The sequence below is a fragment of the Trachurus trachurus genome, assembly GCF_905171665.1.
Source record: "Trachurus trachurus genome assembly, chromosome: 23".
NCBI classification, from domain to species: Eukaryota; Metazoa; Chordata; class Actinopteri; order Carangiformes; family Carangidae; genus Trachurus; species Trachurus trachurus.
In genome coordinates, this window is record NC_139912.1 from 17,715,883 (window position 1) to 17,743,439 (window position 27,557).

General features: G+C 42.7%; 1 protein-coding gene across 2 annotated transcripts; it reads left to right on the plus strand.

Moving 5' to 3' along the window:
* The first annotated feature begins 231 nt into the window (after positions 1–231).
* Positions 232–27,419, plus strand: LOC311006731 (basic helix-loop-helix ARNT-like protein 2). Of its 2 annotated transcripts, none has more exons than XM_083999647.1 (17): positions 232–459; positions 9,467–9,572; positions 9,693–9,731; positions 10,549–10,590; positions 10,679–10,836; positions 10,924–11,006; positions 11,103–11,195; positions 13,276–13,393; positions 13,491–13,640; positions 16,036–16,270; positions 16,777–16,883; positions 18,223–18,373; positions 18,555–18,610; positions 18,707–18,818; positions 19,294–19,387; positions 25,405–25,516; positions 26,929–27,419. In XM_083999647.1, the coding sequence occupies exons 1-17, from the start codon at positions 267–269 to the stop codon at positions 27,084–27,086; spliced, it is 2,007 nt and encodes a 668-aa protein (XP_083855773.1). In that variant the 5' UTR covers positions 232–266; the 3' UTR covers positions 27,087–27,419. The 2 variants fall into 2 exon arrangements, with proteins under 2 accessions (XP_083855773.1, XP_083855774.1); XM_083999648.1 differs by having other exon boundaries at positions 19,294–19,381.
* Positions 27,420–27,557: the final 138 nt, after the last annotated feature.

Here is a 27,557-nt window from a genome sequence, read left to right on the forward strand (position 1 = left end):
TGCTGCTGCTGCTGTCCTCCTCTCACACACCGAGCTGCTGCTGCTCACACTCCACATGAATGAGCCTACGAGGCGATGGAGGAGGAAAGTGTGAACACTTTTTTTTCTCCCTCCCGTGATTCCTAAGGACATGCCACCCCCACCCCCCTCTCTCTCCTCACTCCCTCTCTTTCCTCACCCCCCCCCTCCTCCCCTTTTACCAGCCACTCCGCCTCCTTTGCAAAAAAAAAAAAAAAAAAGATACAGGAGGAGGGTGAGGGAAAAAAATGAAGTCAATTATACAACAGCCCGGCTCTCCGCAGCTCCCTCCTCTCCTCTCCCTCTCCCTCTCCTCTCCTACTACTACAGCTGGTGGCTCCACATGCGCCTCGGCGCTCCGCAGCCTTCAGCGGCCACACCGGCTCCAGTCTGCAGGCATGTCGACCGGCGGCGGTGAGGGGACGGCGGACCGGCAGGCAGGTGGGTGCTCTCTCATTGTCACACTGTTTATTGTGCTGCTGCTGCTTCTCATTATTATCCATCTTTTCTGGTCTATCATCATCTGGCTGGAGGATGGACTGAGAGAGAACTCCTCCACAAAGTAGAGGAGAAGTTGTTCAGTGCTGCTCATTTCTGTGTTCATTCAACTTTACGGGTGATGTTAGCGAGTGTAACGGAAGAAGGTAGTTTTAGCCTACCGGGTAACGCGTTACTCGGTGAGTGGCGCAGCAGCGGCACCTGCCAGTGCCAGCTGTAGCCTACTGTACCTGAAATACCGACAGGCAGCCGGTGAACGGTTGTGGCTGCGCGCCGTCGCTACGGAGGAAACCTGTCCATTCATTATTCTGTCGTACGTGCTCGTCTCCGGCGCGACGCCGCGGAGGGAGGGGGGGAGGGAGCGGAGGGAGAGGGGCTTTGTTCCGGTACGAACCGCTGAATCACGTGACTGTAGCCATGACGACAACTTTTCCAAACTTGTAACAAAACATTGTGTTTTGTGTTGTTCACCTTCGCCACACTGCCAGTTTACCTCGGTCTTTCTGTGGGTTTGTTCCGCCAGCCTTCACCGGGACCGGCAGCTTAGGTCGTCACGTGACTCGCGGGGTTTGTCCGTGTGGTCTTTCCTCGTTCTCTCTCGCTGGGCTTCTTTCAAAACTGGGTCAGTAGATCAGTGGAGCAGCGCTGCCTCCAGCGGGCGGCAGGGGGAGGCAGTGGCTCCTCAGCCCGGGCAGCGGGCTCTGCTCCGCGGCCTCATGTCGGAGCCCAAAAAGCGCTCACCGCCGGAGCTCCGCACTGAAGTAAAGACCGAAGGAGAATTCAAAATGCCACCAGGAAGTCAAGTTGTTAATGACACATTGTTATTCAAATAATTAGTTGCCGCAAAACATAAAAAAACATGATAGAACATAAAATTAAATGGCTTTTAGGCACACATCCTCACAACATGAAAGGCCTATGTTTTGTTTTGATTTTATTTCTGCAAAGTACAGTCATGAAATTAAGTCAAAACAAATAATAGAAAATTTATTTTAAAAGAGCATGATGTGTTTAAATTATTTTGTGTGTAAAACCTTATAAAATGTATCTCTGAATTAAAGATAAAAATTGTTCTCAGTTGAAATTGTAATTATTGATATTTACATGTCCTATAGGCCTACATGGTATAGGCTAGTTGTTGGTAGTTAAAACTTGCATTTTTAATAAGCATGATGAATATTCTGCATGTAAAATTCTTCAAATTAATTATTATCACATGGCATTTGCTGTTAATTAATTTCACACTCACACATGCCAATTCTTTTTTTGTTTGTTATTGAAAATAAGATTAAAATCATATAATCATCAAAGAATAATTATATACCAGCATCTTGGTTGTGTAATGCCTTAGTGATTTAATGTATAATGTAAAAGTTGTGTATAAACACTAATCTCATTTGGCTATTAAATGTATGTCAATGTACAACTGTTTTTTTTATTGTGGAAAAATGATAGAATTATAAAAACTTCTACAACAAATAATAACCCTACTGGAACATATTTTTTATACAATGCAGATATATGTATATAAAAAACAGATATGCTAGTCCAAATGTTTGAAACACACTCAGACAGATTTATTTTCATACAATTTAAAAGTTTTGCTGTAGTGATCTGAAGCTTTTATTTAAAATGTAATTGGCATTGCTTCAGAATTTCAGAAATGAACCCTGCATCTCCATGAAAGCAGTAACATTATAGTCTCTCACAAAGTTTGGCTGTGGTCGACCATTCCAGAGCATTTCACCATAAAGTAGCCTGGTTAGCTGTAGGGTTTGGGGTAGAAGAAATGCTGTGTGACAGAATGCAGTATGTGTTGTGCCACATGTGAAAAATAGTCTCATATTGCAAAACATCCTGAGAGCGTGCACATACTGGTTTGAGGTGTAGCGGGAACTGTAGGTCAGTCAACCAGAAATAACCTAGAACACACTGTACTAGAACTGTAGGATTTGAGGCCGCCTTCTCTGTAAGACGCAGGTAAAGACACTGAGCTCTGGCATGCAGGAACCGTGTGAATGTCTCACGTTGACTCAAATAAAACTGAAACCATACTGAGGCCACATGTAGAAACACTGACGTGGATTATGTTCCATATGGCAGCACTGTCTCTGTGGAGCACATTTGTACAATACATAAACACCTGTTATTATTTGCCTTGTGTATATATTTATTGTAAAAACTGAGCAACAAACTAGTTGGAGTAATATCAATAAATAGCTGCTATTAATAGCTCCAAATAATGTGCAGCTGCGGACAGATTATGAGACGACAGGAGCCTGAAGACAGACATTTGAACGTCTCCTCACCCCGGAGGTGCTGCTGTATGAGAGAACGCAGCCATGCTCGCCTCATTCTGCCTCTTTATTATTAGTATTATTAGCTGTTATTTTATCTTTTTGTGGTTGTTTTCTTGCATTGTTGCTTGTTTCTTGTTTTTTGCAATAGTTCTGTGTGTCTTTGTACAAGTTTATACAAGTTCTTTGTGGTTGACTAGTAGTTAGTTTTGTCTCTCACATGTCTCTTGAAGCTTGTTTTGGTCTCTTTTAGTTTGTTATTTGTTTCTTATATCAGCCTCTGAAATGTGATGGGCATTAAAATTATCATAAATTATTAAGATTCATTAATTAACCAAACTTTGTTAGTTAAATCCCCAATTACACCAGTGATAACGAAAAACAGGAAAACAAAAAATATCGAATCGCTACTGTGTGATATTGTGATACATTTTGTAAGGTGCAGTGACATGCAGTGACTCTTTACACATATTGGTAGGCCTGCTCGGTCTGATCATGAATGGATTAATGAAATTGTAAAAGGGACTGAACTCATGGAGCCTGGAACTGTGGCCTTGAAATCAACACGTGCGTTCAGTATGGACAAAAAGATGAGATCCACACTGCTGTGCTGCAGCGCTGTGTGAATGCAAACGGTCCAGTCTTTCATCCACATTGTGTGGAAAACGGCTGTTTGATGCCCATGTGTTGAATGCTGCATATTGAAAGAAGGTGAGGAGGATGACATTTTACACCTACACCTGCCTCTCTATATGAGAGAGTTTGAAGCACTGATGTAAACATCTGTGTTTAGCTCAGTTGGTAGAGCACCTGCCCCATGTGTTGAGGCTATAGTCCTCACTGGATTCGAACCCACCTCCCATTTCCTGTCTCTCTCTCAACTCTCCTGTCCATTAAAGGCGAAAAAAGCCCCCAAAAATATACATAAAAAAAAGATTAACTCTGTAATCTACTAATCTAATCTGTGAGCTGCCAATTTTAACATTGCATAGGCAGGAGTCAATCCACATGGTTAGCAATGCTAACAAAGGAGCTAGAAGAAAGTTAAATGCAGCGTACAGAGGGTGTGTACATTTGGTTGTGTAGATAGTCAGCTTCAGATTAGACACTGTTGAGTTCAAACAGAAGATTACAGTATAGAGTGGAATGACATACAAGTTAAAACAAACTAGCTAAAACACTTTAGGCTAGTTTACACACACACACACACACACACACACACACACACACACACACACACACACACACACACACACACACACACACACACACACACACACACACACACACACACACACACACACACACACACACACACACTATATACACATTTATTATAGACATAAGGTAGGCTATAGGCTATGCACACACATTCTTGTTTTGTTTTGTTTTGTTTACACATGGATAGGCCTATGTATATTATAGAGGCTACGTATAGGCCTACTTGTTTTGTCTTTAATATTTATTTATTAATTTAAGAATTAATTTATGAATGTACATTTTGGTAGGTTTACCTTTTATGAATGATTGAGTTGTTACATTATCTCAGTTCAGGATTTTCTTATTGTTATGACTGCAGCTCTGTAAAGGTGTAGGACATGATGCTCTGGTGTTTGGTTGCAGAATAAAGGAACTATACACCTGCAACCTTCAAACCAGCTCTTCTGTCTCAGAAACAGTCAAATCTTGAGCCCAATTTATGTCCAGATCTTTGCTCTGGCTGCTTTAATCCAGACTGTCAATCTAATTAACGCTGTTTGGACGCTCTGTTTACCTTTCACAAGCTGTGTGTGTGTGGTAGCTGTACCTGCTTTGGTTTTGTGTAATTTTACACCAGGACACATTCATTTTGAGTACAGGATTAAAACTGTGTCAGCTGCTCACACATGTCCACCACTTTCAACTATTTGTTGCTTTCAGTTGTGGAGTTTGTGGCTCATTTGTGTCTCTGTTGATTGGCCCTCTGTTTTACCGTTGGACTGGCTTTCTGCTCATTTTTTTTTAATTTTTTATTAATGCACATTTAAACACACATTACAAGACAGTTAGACAGAACAGTTGGGACAGAACAAACCAGAGATTGGAGGGTGGAATTATGAGAGGGGGTGTTGAGCAGGCATATTGGGTATATTGGAAATAAAACAGAGAATAAGGACGTTGATAAAGTAAAGAAGAAGGGAGTCTATTCTGCTCATTAATTAAATGGCGCCACATTGTGATTACTGGTGAACTAATAGATTTTTTCCTGCCTATATCTGTCCCATCTACCAAATCTTATACAGCACTTTCCATGACCAAATACCATGAAGTAATTCAAGTGGGATTAAGCGTCTGCTTATAAAAGGCTGCTGCCATGAAGAAGTGCATGTAGGTCATATTGTACGTGCCGAGTTTGTCACACCCCTGTGCGTTTCCTCTGCGGGTGGTGGTCTTGGTTTCTGCCTTTCAGTGATGGTGCGACGTCATCTGCCGCCCTGCAGGCCCAGCCCCCCCCCCCCCCCATCAGCACTCATCGTCTCACGACCGGTGCTTTAAACAGTCGCGTGACTCACAGTGTTGCCACACAAAGCAGGCCCCTGTTGCTCCAGGGATGGCACATTTCAACCAGCACAGGTACCCAAACACAACAGTTCCTGAGTAACTTGGTGGGGAGGGGGAGGGGGAAGCGTATGACCTTGGAGACGGAGTGTTTTGCAGCATCAGAGCTGCTGTGGGTGGAAGGGAGAGCGCTCACTCCCACATTCCTCTTTTGCGTCAGTGATGACCCACTAAACTCCTCTGGAGGGATTAAAGAAAACTGTGTCGATAACGTTTAAGTCCAGTGTGCTGCCAAATGAACATTAAAAGTGGAAAGTGTCACCTATTCTAAAATAGTCATATTGATATTGATTGATTTGTCAGCTTATTGTACAAAAACATTAAAATGAAGCTTAAAGGTGTACAGAAAAGAAAATTGAATTTGAGCCCACTTTGGGTCATAAAATTAATGTGATAACTCATCTTTCAGACGTTGTAGGTCAAACTTTGTGCAAAATTCTATTTTTGAGTAAATCTGGGATGAAAGTGTGTATTTTTTTTTTCGCATTGGATAATGCAGGCGCACGGATTATACGTCAGCCTGTACACGATTCACCAGCCACTGCTATTGGATCCGTAATCCGTCATTCAAACGTCTGAGACACGCACACACACACGGAGCGACCAATCAAATTCGTTTTCCTCACTCGGGTAAACTCGTGTTGCAGCTCGTGACAACTCGGCGCGACAAACAGGACAAACGGCCATTTCTGTACACCTTTAAAGGTGCCATATGTAAGAATGTGGCCAAAAACGGTTACTGCGGTCAAATTCAAAACACAGTGATCTCGTTTTTTCTCCCAGTCGTAGCGGCAGCTCAGTGGAAGCAGACCGGAGGCTGAAATGCCACTGACGCCGCCGTGACTGGGAGAGAGGGCTAGGTGGCGCAACATGCCAACATGTAAATTCAAAACATAAACATGATTTGCAGTCTGCAAAAAAAGATTTTTCTCTGGCTGTACTGTTGTTGTTGGTGAGTTCATCATGTTATATGAACATTATTCCTGAGTCTCTGTGACATATTAGGAGGATTTTACGGCCAGTTGCTTTAGATTTCTTACATATTGTACCTTTAAAGTTAAGAAAAGTTTTGGTAACACTTTACAATAAGGGTCCCTTAATTAACGGTAGTTAGTACATTAATAAGCATTAATGTTATTGTTTACAGATATATTAACAATCATTATTATGTATTACTTAGGATTAGGCAACACATTAATTAATGTAGCCTATTAGTAAGCAGTTAATTAGTTTGTTAATGAATTATTAAGTAAAATTTGAATAATGTAATTAGTTATCATTATGTATGCATTACTCAGCATTAATTAACACATTAGTTTATATATTAATGCTTAATAATGTACTAACTAACATTAATTAAGGGACCCTTATTGTAAAGTGTTACCAAAGTTTTTTAAAAAGTGTCCGAGCTAATGTTGTTAAAATTATTTAAAAGTTTTGAACAATAACTTTCCCTCCCGTGGAGAAAAATGAGTAGAAAATGGGTCAGTCGTGGTCAACAGTCATGTTCACTTCTATCAACACTTTTTTATTTTTTCTCCACACAAATGAAATGACACAATTTAAAGTACGGCGGTCCTGACAGAGAAGTAGGTCAATGTTACAGCATTATATAAGCCTTAGGTAAGATGATAGCCAGAACCCCATTTACTCTCACGTGCCTTTTAAACTGACAAAGGGCAGGACGGAGCCGGAGGTTTGGCGCCGTTCGCTGGCCGCCTGCAGACAGTGCACCGAGAGTTTGCCTGGAAACAGATGACTAGAGAGCAGAGCCCGGCCAAGGCATTTCAGGAGCGTGTGAGGGGAGGGAGGGGAGGGGAGGGGGAGGTTCTCTGAATGTGTTTGGCTTTTTACTCTGGCACATGAGGAACATTCCTGTGTGAGATATCAGCCTTTTCAAAATAATCACCACCCACTGCAAACACATCTGTGAGTCATTCTCTCTGTTGGCACACACACGCTGGAGAAATCAGGCTTTTTCTGATGAAACCTGTTCCGTGTTTTTTCCTGTTGTACCAGACATGGCGAGAGTTCACACAGAGAATATAAGGTCGTGAAATACAAAAAATGAAACATAGCTCATGCTTTGTCCATCAAGCACAGACACTTACAAACATGATGAGAGCTACATAAAGAATCCAGATCTGGGCCTGTGGGTTCCAACTCGTCCCCCTTTACAGTAGGCTACCACCACCTCTGGATGTCTTGTGATTCTTCTTGTTTGATCAATGATCCACTTTGATATTGGAGGTAACTGTGTAGACTGCAAACAAGTCCTGGACATGATAGTAACAACATGAACCTTCCAATAACTGATTTATCACAATGATGGGGGTTGACCTGTTTGGCCTGCTCTCAGGTGGTACCGGATACCTGTATGAAAAAGTTCCTAGAATGCTCTGGGGGGGAATTCTCTTTCTAAAGTTTTAAAAATAAGAATCCCCAAGGCCACTTCAAGTGCAATTTGTCAAAACAGTAGTTGTTCCAGGTGGCTAAATGGAAAAACTGTGTAAACGAGAGGATGAAAATGTATTTTTCTTTTGGTTAATCAGCGTTTGCTCAGGCACAGGAATAGTCAGTGGAGTTACGTTCTCTGAGGTCTTGACTATCCATTGAGACCAAGATGATGCATATTGACCTGATAATTATGGAGCTATTCTTGGTTTATTTTGGGAAAGTTTGTTTAGGAACCTAACCTCCAAAACCATATAGGGCTTAACCATAAGGAAACTGGAAACCTGCTTTAGATGACCTATGATTCTGGATAAGCTGCTCACGTGAAATCATCCTCACCAGCTCATGTCTCCAACAGTAAAACTGTCTGTAAACCAGTGTCATCTATAGGAACACGCCTCCGACTGTAAATGAACTTCTGCAGCTGGCAACATTACATATGCACATACTGTACTGGGTTCACACTAGGATGTGTCTCTCTCCGCTCTATTTTAAATTCATGTGCCCCAGATTTTTGTTGCATCTCCAACACTTAGAATCTTTCCAAAGGTCGAACCTTGGCATGTTTGATTTGTGATGGTGTCTAGTCATTTCTATTCACTGTTCTTAAACAGATGTGTCTGTCTGCATGGAGAACCAAAGATTTCACCACAAAAGAAGTCTGCAGCTTTTTGTGGATGTAAATGGTCTGAAATATGAATGGATTCTTTTCAGATTGCATTGGGCTGTGCCAAAAGAAAAAATAGTTTTGAGATAAAAGAGTGACATTTCATAGGTATGACCTAAAAACTGACAGCCGCCACAATCTGGGCTTTTTTTGCGATTTGCAAAAACAGATCTGTGTGCATGGAAGAGCAGAAAGTTCATGATGATTTGTAGTAGCTTAACACTGAATGAGGAGAATAAATTATTCTAATCAGAATTTGAATCAGGTTTACAGATATGAGAAAAATATGCAAACAGTGTAAAATAGGTCATTTCTATATAAATTAATGAATAAAAAATTCAGGTCACCGTATTTAATATGAAATATTCAAACTTTATTAGATTTAAAAATGATTCAAGTGACAACGCTACTCTATGATCAGTTGAATTCAAGTCTACAAGACCTCTGTCTCTGAGTTTATGTTCTTGCATTTTTGGAAAGTGAACTGATCCTGTAAAACTCTCACAGGAAATTTCATAGAGGAAAATTCAGATCCAATCACATAAATGTAAAATAGGTCTGCGCTCTCTATTCAGTGCTAAAAAAAATATAATTTTGTGATTCTATTGAGAATATTTTTGGGCTTTCTTGGCCACTTATGTTATTTCAGATACTTCAACACAGTTATACTTTTTACAGTCATCCCTGTCCTTTTGAGTCCCAATAAGAAGCAGTCTCATCATCAGCATCAAGCTTCTTGATGAATTTGTTTTGTTTGCTGCTCAATATGTGCAACAAACCTGTCAAACCCTGGTGCCAGAGCAACTCATTAATTAATTCATGCTGAATTATTAATAGAAGAATCTGACAAGCTGGCAATATGAAGATCTGGAGGCCGAGGCATTTTTTCTTGTCAGTGTCTCACATCTCTGTGACGGTTGTTTTCATGTATCAGATCCTGCTGCAGAGGAGCCAGGCCAAGCGGGGCCCTCGCTGCCAGCTGTCGAGCTGCCAAGGAAACGAAAGGGAGCCGTGGAGGAGAAGTCGGACGCCCATGTGCAGTAAGAGGAGTGCTCTGTTGTTGTTCTGTGAGGCCAGACAAACTGTGTCATTTTTTCCCTGGGGCAAAAACAGCTTGATTTCTAATGTATACACTCCTCTTGTTCTATATTAAATTACAGGCAAAGACTGGACCTCCAGATGGAAGATGACCTCAGCAGGTACACCCATCTCTCATCTCTGGTCACACACTGGCAGAGATGGGAATAATGGCATTATAAAATAACGGTGTTACAAATGGTGCAACTTTTTTCAGTAATGAGTAATCAAAAAAGTTACTGTTTCCCCGTTATAACATCGTTACCGTTACCAACAATAAAATGCGCCATTGCTTGACTTGACTTTTTTTTCAGTCCGTCAGCTAGTCAGAGAAAATGAACCAACGTTCCAGATAAACGGGATGTTAGTGGTTCCCAACCTTTTCTGGCTCGTGACCCCATTAGGCATCACAAATTAAATTATTACAAATTATCACGTGACAGCCGTCAATCAAGATGCGCCAACTCAGATATTTTTATATGCTGCATTTTATTCGAACTCAATTTATATTCAAGAATGTGAAAGTATAGAATTATACAGTTGTGTATGGTATTTTTAATCATAATTTTAAAAAGAATAATATTTAGTTAAAAAAAATACATTTCTATCACTATTTTTTAAAATCAATTACTGGACATTTCAGGCGACCCCACGTGGGGTCCCGACCCCAAGGTTGAAAAACACTGGGTTAGAGGGTTAGGGGGGTGAGTCCAAGTAATTTGACATATTTGAGCATTTTATAAAAGAAAGTAATGTAATAGTTACTTTTCCTGGTAATCAGTTACTTTTACAATGTAGTAATTCAGTTACTAACTCTACTTTTTGGGGAAAGTAACTAGTAACTATAACCAATTACTTCTTAAAAGTAACATTCCCAATACACACTACACCCTGAAGGAATGCTGGGAAATGATTCCTTTTTGATCTTTTCATTTGCAGATCTGAAGAAGAGGATCAGCAGGTCAAAATGAAATGCTTCAGGTGAACCTGCTGTATTTGTCTGGATCAAATGGATCTGATCAGCAGCACAACAGCTCTGAACCGACCTGCTCTCTCTCTCTCTCCACAGGGAGCCTCACCGTCAGATCGAGAAGAGGCGACGGGATAAAATGAACAACCTCATCGACGAGCTGTCGGCCATGATCCCCTCCTGTCAGCCCATGGCCCGCAAGCTCGACAAGCTAACTGTGCTGAGGAAGGCGGTCCAACACCTGAAAGGCCTCAAAGGTAACCCTCACCTACCCAGCCACGCTCATTTACACTGTCAGTAACGTCTCCGCTGCTCAGGCTCAAAGTTTTCTGCTGTGATTCCAGTTGGGACGAGCGGCGCCTTCGCTGACACCGCCTACAAGCCTTCCATCCTGCCTCATGACGACCTCAGGCACCTTCTCCTCAGGGTAGGTGCTTATGTGCGACCACACGTAGGCTACTGTTTGATTATACATTCATCTATTTATCTATTCATATGTATATCTGTCTGTCTTGTCTCCCAGGCTGCAGACAGTTTCCTGTTAGTTGTAAGTTGTGACCGGGCGAAAATCCTCTTCATCTCTGAGTCGGTCTCCAAGATCCTCAACTTCAGTCGGGTGTGTTGCACCACATCACACACTCACTTTGCTGTCATCATTTAAAGGATAGTTCAACATTGGAAAATTGGCCCATTGCCATAATCCCTATAGTTTTAGGAGTAGGTTCGTTACCTTTAATTGTTGGTGCAAGCTGTTTTTAGAACGGCGGAGCAGAGCCGTGAGCTGTTCAGAGCTACGCTACAGAGGCTCATGGGATTTCTTGGTTTCCCTCATCAAACTCATCAAATACACAATCCAACAACTCCAAAACGCTCTGGTGGACAAGTTGTGACCTGCACATTCACCACGCTATGAGATAATAACGGAACGTTACCAGACAGAGTTGTTTTCGAGGCAAATGCAGAGACTGCTTGCCGAAAAACTACCCCTGACAGGAAAGCGCATCAGCGGTTTTGCATGAATTTACCTCTAAAACAACTCTGTCTCGTAACGTTCTGTTATTATCTCATAGCGTGGTGAATGTGCAGGTCACAACTTGTCCACCAGAGCAGTTTGGAGTTGTTGGATTGTGTATTTGATGAGTTTGATGAGGGAAACCAAGAAATCCCATTAGCCTCCGTTGCTTAGCTCTGAGCAGCTCACGGCTCTGCTCCGCCGTTCTAAAAATAGATTGCACCGTCAATTAAAGGTAACGAACCTGCTCCTAAAACTATGGCAATGGGCCAATTTGCCAAAAATGTTGAACTATCCCTTTAAAGACAATTGCAGCTTTAATTCCATTAGGTGTCCATGTAGTTTAAAGGTAGATGTCCATGTGTAGTGTGATTATGAATTATTTGATTATGGTGGAGTTAGGTGCTTAAGTGCAGAGTGGTCTGAGTGTATCCCTTATGGGTGTAGTCTGCCCTAACACAGTTGATCGCCGGTTTGACTCCTGACCCACACAGTCTTCACTGCATGTCTCTCCCTGCCTTCCTGTCTCTATGCATCTGATAAAGGCTTTTTGGCCTTTATCAGACAGGAGGAGTCAGTGGATTTAATGAGAAACCAAACAGCTCTAATGAAGCTCTCTTATCATCTGATCACTGCAACTACAACCTAATATTCAATAGCCTTTCATATCCCTGCAGGGCTGCCCTTTGATAAGCTTGTATAGGTTTTCTGAAAGTCAAGTTCAAAGCACTTGGCAGCCGGACAGATAACCACACCTGCTGCATATCCCTGACCACATTTTCCAGCTTTGCGGACCAGAGATTAGGAGGGATACAAGAGGGAAAGAAATCTGTGTCTGCAGGGCAGAATGTGTTAGTGGGAGCTTTACAGACAATGACTACTGCAGCAGTTCTCTATCAGGGTGTTTTCACAGTACTCAGTAACGGTCCACAAACGTCTAACGTGTGCAGATGTCTCCATGTTGTTTAAACCCATACATGACAGTCATGTATTATACATGTCTCTAAATCAAGGATGTTACCTGTATTATTAGCACATAAATACATTGTGTATATACATATAATCATTTTCTTCCTATTTGCTTTCATTTTATGAACATATCAAATACGGTATATTACTTTTGCGTACAGTGGCATGCAAATGTTTGAACACCCCTGGTCAAAATGTCTGTTAATGTGAACAGTTCAGCAAGTGGAAGATGAAATGACCTCCAGAAAACATTAAAGTCACAGATGACACATTCACATTACATTTTAAACAATTTTTTTTTATTTTCATCTTTTACATTTTCAAAATGACAGAAAAGGAAAAGGGCCCTCAGCAAAGGTTTGGGCCCCCTGCATAGTTAGTAGCTATAGCCCCCCCTTTGGAAACTATCACAGTGTGTCTAAGTCTCCTGGGTTTCCCATTCTTTTGCAGGCTGCTACTTTGTTTCCCATTTTCACTCAAAAACTGGAGAAAACTAAAATAATACACTGATATTGATTCAAATGTTGCAAAAGAGTGTTTCGTGTTTAACTTTATGTCTTTTGGAGATGATTTTTGACCAGGGGTGGCCAAACCTTTGCATTCCACTGTATGTGACAAAGGTGGCTGACGTAGTTACCAGAGTAAATCTGACAGTATGACATGTACAAAGACAGTTAAAACAAATATATTAATTAGGTGTGATTGGGTTTCACAGCTGGAGCTGACGGGGCAGAGCCTGTTCGACTTCATCCACCCCAAAGACATCAACAAGGTGAAGGAGCAGCTGTCGTCCTCGGAGCTGTACCCCCGCCAGCGCCTCATCGATGCAGCAAGTGCGTTTCCTCTCCATTGTTTCCTCCACAAACTGGACACAGCAGACTGAGTGCTCTGAGTCACACTGTCTCTCTCTCTCTGTCTCTCCATGTGCAGCCGGAGCTGCTATCCAGGCGGACGCCCCCACCCGGGTCTCCCACCTCTCAACCGGGGCTCGACGATCCTTCTTCTGCCGCATGAAGCACAGCCGGGTGGCGGGGAAGCACGAGGACAAACGCACGCTGCCCACTACTTCCAAAAAGAAAGGTCTGTGATGCTTTAGTTTTCACTCAGCACGAGGACCAATGAGCAGCAGCACAAATATAGCAAAAAAAAGGGAGGATGAATATGATTGGACGTGACCAGTAAACAAGCCTAAAACTGATGCTAATTAACTAAAACGACGAGGTTTGCGACACTCCTGATAATCTTCTTAAGATACTTGATTATTCTACATAAATATGCACGGTTCACATGAGCTCCAGTCACACTGATCTGGTTCTGCTGCTCCACGTCGTGCCCTATTTTCAAGTAAACATTTCCAAATGACTTTACTCTGGAAGCAGCAGATGGGAGGGATGTGCTGCCGAAGCCAAGACAGCAAGTGCCAGGAAATTGTGCTAATTTTGGACCATTTTGTTTCTGTTCTCTTAACTTGATTGAGACCAAACAGCCTGAATGAGTTTTATCTTGAAAGAACTGGAACTATTTAGATGTGTATGTGTGTGTAGTCATGTTAAGTTGTAAGTTGTGGTCCTACAGGTTCAAAGTAGATAAGGAGGAGGATGAGGACTGTGGGTATTGATAGAAAGATTAATAAGATATGTAAATGTGTATCTAAGCAACAAGGTCAATGTTCAGGCAGCTGGTGGAAAACAAACAACTGTAGAGGAAGATTTGCATCCTGTCCAGAAGGAAAAAAAAGAAATGATCAGATTAGGATCTGGTGCAGAGGTAGATGGGGATGTGGAGGGTTCATCACTGCCTCTTCCCCTCTCTCCATCTGTTGGCAGTAGTTTGCTGGGGTTGAATGTAAGCAGGTAAGACAAGATGTGACCTCAATATCCAGCAAAACACAAACTGCACTTATCTCTGCAGCTGCTAATTTAAGCCTTTAACTAGAGAGAGGACTGATTTAATGAGTTATAATGGAATAAATGATTGACATGTGTTTAGTTGTTAAGATGTTGTACAGAAACAAACATCCATAGTTGTCTTTTTCTAACTTTTTCAATGTGGGTCAGTTTCAAGGAGTGACGACTTCACAGGAAGGAATCAGGACCTTTTTTTTCTCCATTCAAAAAGATGCCACAATTTAAAACATGCTCTTTGCTACAGGAAGTGGGTCAGTGTTACAGCGTTGTATAACTGCAAAGTAAGAGGATGGTGCGAGCCCCACTTACTGTACTCTGATCTGTGGAGGCAGAAACAGGAGGTCTGGGACCACTCAGTGGTTCAACTGAGCTACTGCAGCGCAGCCAGGAAACACTTACACGTCCCATAATAATCACTTATTTCTGTCATCATACATATGATTAAAATCTTATTATTCACTTTATTGTTTGCTTGTTATGTTCTGTCAGTGCTATAAAACCAACCTCCTATTTCAGTTCTTAGGAATTAAAGGAAAAGTCTTTCACTCAATCAATCAGACTTTATTTATAGAGAACTTTTCATACAAATGAAATGTAGCACAAAGTGCTTTACACCATAAAAGCAGACAAAACAAAACAAAGCAAAAATAAAACCCAAAGTCATGCAACTACACATACACACACACACTCATTTATAGAGCTTGAAAGAAGGCAGCGCTTTATTACTGTCAACGATTTGCCGTGAGGAAACACCAGAGACTGGATAAAACCAAATAACTAAAAATAGGAACTAAAAATTAGCATAAGCGCAATACTAAAATTATACAATAATGATAAAATATACTAAAATTATACAATAAATAGGCTAATACTAAAAAATAAATGATAAAAAATATATAAAAGAAATATAAATATATACAGTATATATAAGATAAAGAAAGATAAATAAAAGAATAGGAAAAATAGTAAAAAGTAAAATCTAATCTCAAAGACACTTTACACTTTAAAAATCATAAAATAGAGCAGAGACAAAATGAAATAATAATAATAATAAAAAAACAGCAATAAAACAGTGTAAAACACACAAAATTATACATTAAATGCTTATTTAAAAGGGTGAGTTTTATGCAGACGGTGGCTGGATAACTGTTGAATGTTGAGATTAGTGGAGAGACCAAGTCCAGAATGTGACCACAGCTGTGTGTTGGGAAGTTGAGACATTGTAGCAGTTCCAGAAATGCTGTAATTCTGTACTGACAATAAAATCGCCCAGAGGGAGAACAGATGGTGAGATGGCAGATAACTGGGTCAAAAAGTCAGCAAGATCAGGGATCTGCTAGTTAGAGAGAGGACTGATTGAATGAGTTGTAATGAAATAAATGATTGAAATGTCACATGTTTAGTTGTTAAGATGTTGTAATCTAATCTATCTATCTATCTATCTATCTATCTATCTATCTATCTATCTATCTATCTATCTATCTATCTATCTATCTATCTATCTATCTATCTATCTATCTATCTATCTATCTATCTATCTATCTATCTATCTATCTATCCACCCACAGACAGCTACAGATACTGCACCCTCCACTGCACAGGCTACATGAGGAGTTGGCCGAGCAGCCAGCTGGACTCGGAGGGCGACATGGAGAAGGAACCCTCCCACCTGACCTGTCTGGTGATGGTGTGCCGCCTCCACCCCCACGCCTCCCACCACCCCCCCAAAGACGTCCACGTCAAGCCCACCGAGTTCGTCACGCGCTGCGCCATCGACGGCAAATTCACTTTTGTAGACCAACAGTGAGTGTCCCGATTCTAACTTCCCAACATCTGCACCATGTATCTGTCTGTGTGGCGAGACAGCCACTGGTCCCATAGAGAGGGGGTGGCTGAGGGGGGGGTGTGTGTGGCAGCGGCGGCGGCGGCATGGAGGCCTCTGAGTGTTCAGCATGAGTCTGGGCGATGGAGATAATGCCTTCTGTCTTCTTTGCCGTTGTTTCTCAGAAGGAGGTGTGCATCTTGATGACATCACATGAAAATCTCTTCTCATTGTTGGGAAGTAATTTCACACCACAAGTATAGTGAATCATTTTATCCCATTTCCCATTTGTGTGACTGACTGCTGAGTACTATTTCCATGTGGTGAGGCTCGTGTCCACTTTCATTCCATGTTCACTGTTTTCTGAGTGGCACAAACCTGAGATACTGCAAAGGAGGGCGAGAGGGAGAAAGAAGGGAGGCGGGGGGAGAAACGAGGAGGACGCACAAATAACGTAACTACCTTTGTCAACCACTGTTTTTCCAAGAGCCACGACAGTCATCGGTTATTTGCCACAGGAAGTTCTTGGCACGTCGTGTTATGAGTACTTCCACCAGGACGACCTGCAGCACCTCTCAGAGAAACACAGGCAAGGTGATGGAGCTGATGTATTTATTCCCATATGTGTTTCTGAGCTCAGATGATTGGGTAACACTTTACAATAAGGGTCCCTTAATTAACGTTAGATAGTAGGCTACATTATTAAGCATTATAAACTAATTTGTTAATTAATACTGAGTAATGCATACATAATGATAGCTAATTACATTATTCAACTTTTGGTAACACTTTATTTGACGCCTATAATGCATTATAACCATACTTATAATGAGTTATAATGCAGTTATAGCACTATAAAACTATAGTTATAAACACTCATAAATGATCATAATGCTTTATGACAATTACCATAACATGCTTATTGTTTTTAAAGCCTTATGATAATTTATGGGTGTTTATAATGATGTTATACACGTTTATAAACCAATTATAACACATAACTATATTTATAATGCATTATCGATGTGGGCATTGTCAGCGAGTTACTAACAATTATAACGTATTATAATACCTGACCTTATAAGTCATGATAAAATGCTGTTTAGTGTATTATGATTATTGTTATAAAGCATTATGATCATTTATGAGTGTTTATAACTATAGTTTTATAGTGCTATAACTGCATTATAACTCATTATAAGTATGGTTATAATGCGTTATAGAGATAGGCGTCAAAAGTGTTACCCAACTTTTATTATTACTTAATAATTTATTAACTAACTTTGTAAACATTAATTAAAGGGACAACGAGGAGTTTCTAATCGGTTATAAAAAAGTCTCACGTTAATGTGGATGAATCTCCGCTACCCACACTTGTTAATGGGCCCATTTTCGATAAATATATCATTCTGTCTCTATCGTTATTTTGTTATTATTAGTGGTGGCGGAGATGCTGGTCGAGCCGACCAGCGTTTCTTTACTTTCAGTTTCGCAACGAGTCATGAGAATAACGTAGCTGAATCGCCGTTTATGGTCGGAACTACGGTGGTATGTGAACCTCTTTGAACCTCTGACTTTAATTATTGATGAATGAAAACATGAGTCCGTCTTGCGCCGGTCAAAAGAATTTTACGGTGCGCACGGAGGCTCATAAATGTAGTGTGAAAACGCTTCGCTTTTCCAAAACTCCTCGTTGTCCCTTTAACTGCTTACTAATAGGGTACATTAATTAATGTGTTTCCTAATCCTAAGTAATACATAATAATGATTGTTAATATATCTGTAAACAGTTAATTAATGCTTACTAATGTACTAACTAACGTTAATTAAGGGACCCTTATTGTAAAGTGTTACCGATGATAGTAGTTCAAACAAAACATCCTCAAAGTGAAAATGCTTTGTGGTGACACCCCCATGTTCGATCTTTTGGCAGTTCTTCGGAGCAAAGAGAAGATCGAGACGCAGTGCTACAAGTTCAAAACGAAATACGGCTCCTACGTTGCACTGCAGAGTCAGTGGTTTACTTTCACAAACCCATGGACCAAAGAAGTTGAGTTTATCGTGTCTTTAAACAGGGTTATCTCGTAAGTATGAATTCATTCATCAGGATTTAACCAGCTAGCGTCTGTTTATCTCATATCACCTCACATACAGGTTCATTATCACAGGAAGGCTGGCTCATAATAAAATGATTGTTCATCATATTGCCCTAAAATGAAGTTTATCGATGTGTAAAGCAGCCTGTGTTCTGCTTTGCACCAGCAGGGGGCCTAGTAACACAAAAGATGAGGAGGAGGCCGGCAGCTCAAAAGCACTTCAGGGTAACAAATGCAGACTACAGTTGTATTTTGTATTAATTCAGACATTTCTTCTGTTGTTAATGTAAATAATGGCTCTGCTGTTTCCTCCTTCCACAGACGACACTAAGCAGACTCTAGTGATTCCTGGCCTTTCCAGTGGTTTAGGCCCAATGATCTACGCAGGCAGTATAGGGACCCAAATCGCAAATGAGCTCATCGACTCCTACAGGTGCTCTGTGTGTGTGTGTGTGTGTGTGTGTGTGTGTGTGTGTGTGTGTGTGTGTGTGTGTGTGTGTGTGTGTGTGTGTGTGTGTGTGTGTGTATTTAGACACTTGTAAGATAAGATAAGATGGTAACACTTTATAATAAGTACACTACTATAGCATTGGTTAAGCTTTAAATACTGAATTCATCATTTATAACACATGAATACTTATTAGTATGTAGTTTATAAACACAGTTGAAAATGTTTTACTCATCATTGATAAGCACTAACTGTATTTATAAACTACATACTAATGAGTATTCATGTGGTATGAATGAAGAATTCAGTATTTATTGATGCTTAATAGTGTGTACTTATTATAAAGTGTTACCGTTAAGATAAGATAAGATAAGATACGATAAGATACAATTTACAGCAGAAGTGGCAATACAACAAATATGTTTATATTTAAATGACTCTATACTGTGTTGTTGGGCAGGATGAACTCATCTCCATCCAGCGGAGCTTCCAGTCCGTTTGGCACCATCCAGGAAAAAAGTCTACTGGTGTCCCCAAAAACCAGTAGTGTGAGTGTGAGTGAAATTGCATTTAACACATTTAACTAGTGAAATATTTCATTAGTATGTGTTTTTTATGTGTTCATTTATGTTATCATTACGAATATTTCTTAATTGATGTGATTTTTACTGATCATTTGTTTTGTTAATGCGCTACATGTATTTATTTTTTAAGTGTATCAGTATATGAACCAAGGCCACACTTTACATTTATATAGCATCGGCTGGTAAAGAACTGACACAATACCATTTTCACAAACTGAATTTATAACTCAAACCAAACTAAACTTAACTGTAGGTGTAAGAAGGAGCTCAACACATACGTGGATAAACAGGAAGTACTAGTTCTGTCTTTACAGAACATTTACTGTACGAAAGGGCCGTAGGTCAGTGTTAATTACTCTGGGCGCGTGACGGTGATCAGAGGCAGTTGCGCGTTACAGTTACGCGCGGCGCATCGGGAGCGAGCCTGAAGACGGCAGAAAGGGCAGTGTGGAGAGAGAGAGAGCACGGAGGCTGCCAGTCAGAAGCTGCCAGAGACTAATTGGTTCACCATAATTGTGTGCGTGCGTCCGTGAGACCTGTAAGTCGTTTTATTTATGTTGCTATTTCACTATTCTTTTATTTTCAGAAGTTGATACTTATAGCCACCTAGCTTGGAGCTGATTGCTAATATAAAACATGTGGCTGTTAATTGGTTAGCTAGGAGTGGATGTGTAGCTACGTAATTTCCTGTATTAAGTTAGCAAGTGCACTGTTAATGCTAATTAGCTACACTGCATATACAGAAAGGTGTATGTTATTACAATATTAAAGGTGCAGTATGTCAATATATGTTGTGTATGTAATGTGGGCCAGATAATATGTTTCTTCCTTCTTTTCTGGACAGAACCACTCACACAAAGTTATGCCCATGTTCTGTACTGTTGCTTGAACGTAATTAAACAGTCAAACTAAGGAGAGTTGTCAGCATCTGTGTTCTGACCGACACACCTGGGGCGAAGTTGGGGATCAGGATCAGCAAACCAACCATTTATACAGTCCTTTATTATCCCTCACTAACATTGAGGTCCTTCGAGCCGGATCTCTGACCTTTACTCCAGGATAAGGATGCATCAGTACAGCAGTGGAGCCCGCCCTAAGAGGGATAGACATCCACCTCGTCATCTAGATGATTACGAACTGGGCTATCCAAGGGGTAGGCAACCACAAAATACACATTACTCAAGCACAGTACCAGACGAACATGGGCATGAAGAGGATGAGTATCATCACCTGGAGGGAGCAGCCAAGATGACCTCTCTCACTCCTCCTAACCACTCACCTTATCGCCCCCGAGGTAAGAGAGATCAAGAAGAGCAGTACAGCTCCTTCAGCTTCTATCAGGAGCTGGAGACGATAAGGGAGGAGAACACACGGCTCCGTGAAGCACAGTTAGCCATTCATAGGGATTTCGGGCAGCTTCACTCACTCAGGAAGGACATGAGGTCGCTCGTTGACTCAGTCCGCAGCCTCCAAGAAGCACAGGCAGCAACAGTAAGCCACGCCCCCCTAAGGCCCCTCGATCTACAGCCAGGTTCAGGTGAGTGGCCTGACTACATACCCCCACCTGTTCATGCTCCGCCCTCAGCAGGAGAACAATATGAAGTAGAGGACTGGCCAGAACCCCCACCACCATGGCCAGAGCCTGAAGAGCAGCCACCGAGGAATAAGGTGGCAGACATCCTGGACCAGGTGATGCACGAGCTCCAGGAAATCAGATTCAATACCCCCTCTGCTACCATGACCCACAACAGACCAGCAGCGGTGAATGCTCTTCCTCCAGACAGGGCTCGCCCACAACAGGTGGGTCTGCTCCCTAAGCAGCTGGGTTATGGAGGTCCCCAGCAGTATCCTCCACAGTCCAGCTCCACCCCAATCCAGCGCCAGCCAGGCCTGCAGGCTGATACACCAGCAGCACAATGGGCCCCTCCTCAACCAGCGCTCCCTAGGCCAGGTGCACCTGCACCTCAGCTAAGGCCAGCAGAGCCTTCCTACGGTCAGTCCTACAGTGACCCCCCTCGAGCAGAGTCATCTTACAGGGGACCCAGGCCCACTGTACCGGACTTCAGCCAGCGAGACCCAAGTCAGTTCGCTCGATTGAAGATTGCTCTAGAGAACCTGTTACCAGCTGATGCAACAGAGCTCTTTAAATATCAGATCTTAACAGACCACCTAAAGCTGGAAGAGGCGTGCCTAGTGGCAGATTCATACCTCCATTCTCCCACTCCTTATTCAGACACCATGGCTGCTCTGAACGAGAAGTTTGGGCAGCCGTACCAGGTCGCATTAAAGAGGATAGACAGTGTTATGACCTCACCTGATGTCTGTCGTGGTGACACCGCCGCCTTTGAGAGGTTCGCCTTACGGGTTCAGTCGCTGGTGGGAATGCTGAAGACTCTGGGTCCCGCAGGTGAGATTGAGCTGCGATGTGGATCACATGTAGCACGCCTGCTCAGTAAGCTGCCGCTGGAAATGAGGTCAGACTTTCGGCGCTGTATGTTTCGCAGTCCAGGAACCACATACACACTCCAGGACTTTGCAGATTGGCTCCAGTACGAGACATGGTGTCAAGACTTCGATGGAAATTCACCTAACAAAGGGCAGAAAGGAAACCAGGGACGGAGGTCAGAGGGTCGCTATGCAAATCGTATGACGTCTGTCTTCCATGGGGCTAAGGATCCAGTGGGAAGGGGAATCACCCCCTCCATCCCTTCAGATAAGAGGCCTAAAGCAAAGGCATATTGTCCTTATTGTGACAATGAAGCACATTACCTCAATCAGTGCTCAGCCATCCAGAAGCTCACCAAAACCCAGATCACTGAGTGGATACGGTCCAACAACAAATGCTGGCGCTGTGGAAGGTCCCATCAGGCCGCACAGTGTACCCTTAAGAAGCTCTGTGGCCTCTGCCAAGGCAAGCACCTGCAAGTACTCCATGAGGTTATCAGCAGAGCGCCTAAGGAAGAGTCAACAGAGACAAGTTGCCTTGTGAACACATCCACCGAGGTACTCTACCTGGATCGACCAACGGACTGCAACCGTGTGCTGCTGAAAGTGATTAAGGTGATCCTGCGTAACGGTAAGCGCGCCATGGACACTTACGCCATACTGGATGATGGGTCCGAGCGCACAATGCTCCTTTCCGCTGCTACAGAGAAGCTGGGTCTAGAGGGGACGCCAGAAGACCTCGCTCTTCGAACCATCCGTCAGGACGTCCAGATCCTCCGGGGGGCGGCTGTATCATTCAGTGTATCTCCCGCCTCACAGCCCAAGAAGAGATTCTGCATCAACAGAGCCTTTACAGCTGCTCACTTGGGATTGTCTGACCACTCCTATCCGGTAGCTAGTCTCCAGAAAAGGTACAGGCACCTAGCAGGTCTCTCCCTCCAGCAGTTTGAGAACGCCAGACCACTCATCCTCATTGGTGCGGATCACCCACATCTCATCGTCCAACGAGCCCAACAGGACAGCTTCCCAGATGAGATGCGCCTCTTGAGAGCCGGTAAACCTGTCCTTTCTAGTAGCCGCTTACTTACCTTGTCCCCAGAGTTCGACGAGTCAGATAAAGTCATCCGGGTTGGTGGAAGATTACGGAGATCAGCAGAGCTAGACTACGCTACCCTGCATCCGATCGTTCTGGACCCCAGCCACCCTGCCGTCAAACTCCTGATACAGGATTATGACAGCCGTTTGCGTCACCCTGGGCCGGAGCGGGTGTTCGCCGAAATTCGGCGTACTCTGTGGATCCTCAGGGGGCGTGAAGCTATCCGTCGCCACCAGCACACGTGTGCCGAGTGTCATCGGTGGAAGTCCAGACCTGTGGTCCCCAAGATGGCTGACCTACCAGCCGCTCGCCTTCGCCTCTTCAAGCCAGCCTTCCACTCCACGGGTATGGACTGCTTTGGGCCGTTCCAGGTGAAGGTGGGCCGTCGACTTGAAAAGAGATGGGGGATAATCTTTAAGTGCCTCACCACGCAGGCCGTGCACTTAGATCTCCTCACCCACATTGATGCCGACTCCTTTTTGATGGCTCTGAGGAGGTTCGTTGCTCGCCGGGGGACCCCAGCAGAGCTATTCTCAGATCAAGGAACGAACTTCCGAGGCGGGGAGAAGGAGCTACGGGAGGCATTTGAAGCACTGTCGCCGGAACTACAACAGAGTCTCGCCAAGGAGAAGATAGCTTTCCATTTCAACCCGCCTGCAGCTCCTCACTTTGGAGGAGTGTGGGAGAGGGAGATACGCTCGGTCAAACAGGCACTCTACACGACCGTGGGGGCTCAGGCACAGGCTGAGGAGGTGCTTAGGACTGTGCTAATAGAAGTGGAGGGCCTTCTGAACTCTAAGCCGTTGGGATATGTATCGTCCAGTGTTGCCGATCCGGACCCTGTGACCCCAAGTCTCTTATTGATGGGGCGGCGAGACGGTTCTCTTCCGCAGGTAGTGTATCCAGCTACTGAGCTCTTAAGCAGACGCAGATGGAGACACTCTCAGATCCTGACAGACCATTTCTGGTCAAGTTTCATCAGATACTACCTCCCTGGTATGCAAGCTCGCCAGAAGTGGCACGCCATCCGAGTCAACCTCGCTGAGGACAAGGTTGTCATGCTGGTAGACCCCCAGTTACCAAGGGCACTCTGGCCTATTGGACGGGTAATCAAGGTGCATACCAGTGCAGACGGTCATGTGAGGTCTGCTGACGTGAAGATAAAGGACAAGGTCTACACCAGGCCTGTCGCCCGCCTGGTCGTCCTCCCAGCCATACCAGATGATAAGGATCAACCCACACCTTCACAGGATGATTAGCCTTTCGTTGGTGCAAACAGCTACCGCTGTTTGGGGGCGGCTGTACGAAAGGGCCGTAGGTCAGTGTTAATTACTCTGGGCGCGTGACGGTGATCAGAGGCAGTTGCGCGTTACAGTTACGCGCGGCGCATCGGGAGCGAGCCTGAAGACGGCAGAAAGGGCAGTGTGGAGAGAGAGAGAGCACGGAGGCTGCCAGTCAGAAGCTGCCAGAGACTAATTGGTTCACCATAATTGTGTGCGTGCGTCCGTGAGACCTGTAAGTCGTTTTATTTATGTTGCTATTTCACTATTCTTTTATTTTCAGAAGTTGATACTTATAGCCACCTAGCTTGGAGCTGATTGCTAATATAAAACATGTGGCTGTTAATTGGTTAGCTAGGAGTGGATGTGTAGCTACGTAATTTCCTGTATTAAGTTAGCAAGTGCACTGTTAATGCTAATTAGCTACACTGCATATACAGAAAGGTGTATGTTATTACAATATTAAAGGTGCAGTATGTCAATATATGTTGTGTATGTAATGTGGGCCAGATAATATGTTTCTTCCTTCTTTTCTGGACAGAACCACTCACACAAAGTTATGCCCATGTTCTGTACTGTTGCTTGAACGTAATTAAACAGTCAAACTAAGGAGAGTTGTCAGCATCTGTGTTCTGACCGACACACCTGGGGCGAAGTTGGGGATCAGGATCAGCAAACCAACCATTTATACAGTCCTTTATTATCCCTCACTAACATTTACATTGGAACCAGGATATAGCCAAGACAAGGCAACTTCATTTGCACTGCACACTGAAAAACATACTGCATGTGTCATGAATCTTTCTGCTGACTTTTAAGTGTGATATTTTATATAGATAGATATAGATACATTGCACATTTAGAAACTAATGATAAGCAACATGATAAGTTGTAATGATGCTGAAGCAGCTCACACAAGCCATTGTCAGACCATTAATTGAGTCCACAACCTCATGTAACATAAATTACTGTCACTACTAATAGGTGTATAAATAGTATGCCCAACACTATGTGCTATATTCAAATCTTGGGAAAAGTGTGTAGAAGTAATTAAGTCAGTGTCTATTCATACAACGTGTTCTCTTGGGTGTAATTACACACTTCAGTGGAGGAAGGTGAAACATGGGGTCCTGTGCAGCGTTTCAGTAGAAAATGTTTTTTTCCAGGCGTCCAGCAGAGAGGACACCGCGGGCGGCTCATCACAGTCCCAGTCCGAATCGGGGACGGTGGCGGGTGTTAGCAGTGCAGCTTCTGAGAGTGCAGCTTCTGAAAGTGCAGGTACTGTGATCAACTCAGTCCACTCTCAGCTACATCTCTGCAAAAAAACTCCAGAATCTTCTCTGTTGATGAAGCTCTCACAGCTACAGGTTTCTAACCATCAGGTGATCCAATGAGATGATACAAGAGATCAGTGAAATTCAACATACGTACAGATAAGAACAATAAGACTATAGTGTAGCCAGATCTGCCTATATTTTCTGAGACAGAGCATTGGAGCAGAGGGGCAGACGTCTGGTGTAGTGATTATTTTGGCCAACAGAGGGAGCTGTCTGCTCAATCAAGCAGTTACACATCACTTCTTCCACCACCAACCACTTGCTTGCATAGTTGCTGTAAAAAAAAACGTGACCAGAATCAAACATGTGTCCAGTAAATCTGCACAGATCAGTCTTTTAAAGCCAGGAGAAATTGCCCCTCACTTTAATCTATAGATAGAGATTAAACACTGGATCTGTTGAGCACTGAACTGGAAATATGCCCAGTCATCTTAAGGGGTCATCTTAAATAATCATTCATAAATTAAACAACACACACTCCTGCAACATTGTCTTTTAGTCCATGGGCTTAATCTAATGCTTGATGTTGGGTTAGATGCTGATGAAGCTAAAATTCTATAGTCCAGTCCAGCATGATAAAACATATGCGTGTAATTTATAACATTCTCTGGAAAACAACACTTTATATCTAGAAAACTTAGTTCATTTGCAAAAGCAGATAAATGCCATTTTGAAAAAAATGAGCTGACGCTTTTTAATTATTCTTTGCATACTGTTGTTTTCAATAAAGCTTTATTTTTTTTGAGATACGCCTCATCTCCTTGGTCAAAGCCACTCAACTTTGGTTTGACTGATATCACCAGGTGTAAATAATAATAATAATGCTTATAAAACCTACACATTAAATTAATAAAAAATATAAATATTCTCCAGTATTTATTAATAAACTACTTTATGTTTGGGGTTAGCAAGCAACTGAAACACATTAACTCTTGATGCTACGAGACAGGGATTAACCTATTGCTTACTGCTCCCTATGGTCCATTGGATACAGGGTTTACCATTTTGCAGTGATATCTGAATTTATAGAGAGAAATTATCATATTTAGTGCATTCAAAGGGGCATTGTGAAAAGTAGTGTACTTCTGATGGTCACTTAGTAAGCAATATAAGCAATTTAAAGCTACCATCATGCATTGCATTTTCTTAAAACACATAAAACCAGAGCAGACAAAACAGTGTCAGACAGTGTCATTTTCATTTTACTCACTAGATAATATTCTACTTCCTGAATAGTGAGGAGGAAGGAGTGATGGTCCCAGACAGCTGTGATGCAACAGTGTCTTTAAAAACAAAACAAAAAACCCAAAAAAAGACATGACATGTTGTTTTTCTTTGGTGTGTCCCATCCAGGTGAGTCATCCCAGCTCGACCTGGACAGCATGGTGGTGCCCGGCCTGAGCAGCTTCAGCAGTGACGAGGCAGCCATGGCAGTCATCATGAGCTTGTTGGAGACTGACGTGAACATGGGTCATTCAGGGGACTTAGAGGACTTACACTGGCCTTTTTAGGGGGAAGGCGGTGCACAGACTTTCAGCCCCTCTTTGCTTTCTTGTGCCGTTTTCTTGCCATTTGCCGAGAACTTGGGGCGTTCAGATGTTCGTGCGGAGTCTGAGCGATCTGGCCTTGCACAGCTGAACCCACTGGACCCGAGAGATGGTGGCTGCAGACACAATGGTGGCAGATCTCAACCATAGAGGAATACTTTGGAGGTAATGGCACCTCCAGTAAATCACACAAAAATCAACCAACCCAAATGTTCAAACAGAAAACAAGGTGAGAACCTTAACTTAGTGGGAAAACGTATCACACTATGACATTAGCTATTTAGCTGTGCTAACTAATGTAGCCTACTAGTTGTAACATTATGGACAGGTCCTTATTCTGTGGTTCAACATTGAAGTCAGTGGATGTGAGTGTTTGTAAAGAGCCAGTCTGGTAAAGGAGAACAATGACAGATCTAAACAACAGTGAGTCCTTAG

Coding starts and splice junctions, on each gene's coding strand:
- LOC311006731 (XM_083999647.1), top strand. CDS start 267: ATGAAGTCAATTATACAACAGCCCGGCTCTCCGCAGCTCCCTCCTCTC. Junction 16,271..16,776: donor TTCACTTTTGTAGACCAACA/GTGAGTGTCCCG, acceptor TGTTTTTCCAAG/AGCCACGACAGTCATCGGTT. Junction 19,388..25,404: donor CAAAAACCAGTAGTGTGAGT/GTGAGTGAAATT, acceptor GTTTTTTTCCAG/GCGTCCAGCAGAGAGGACAC.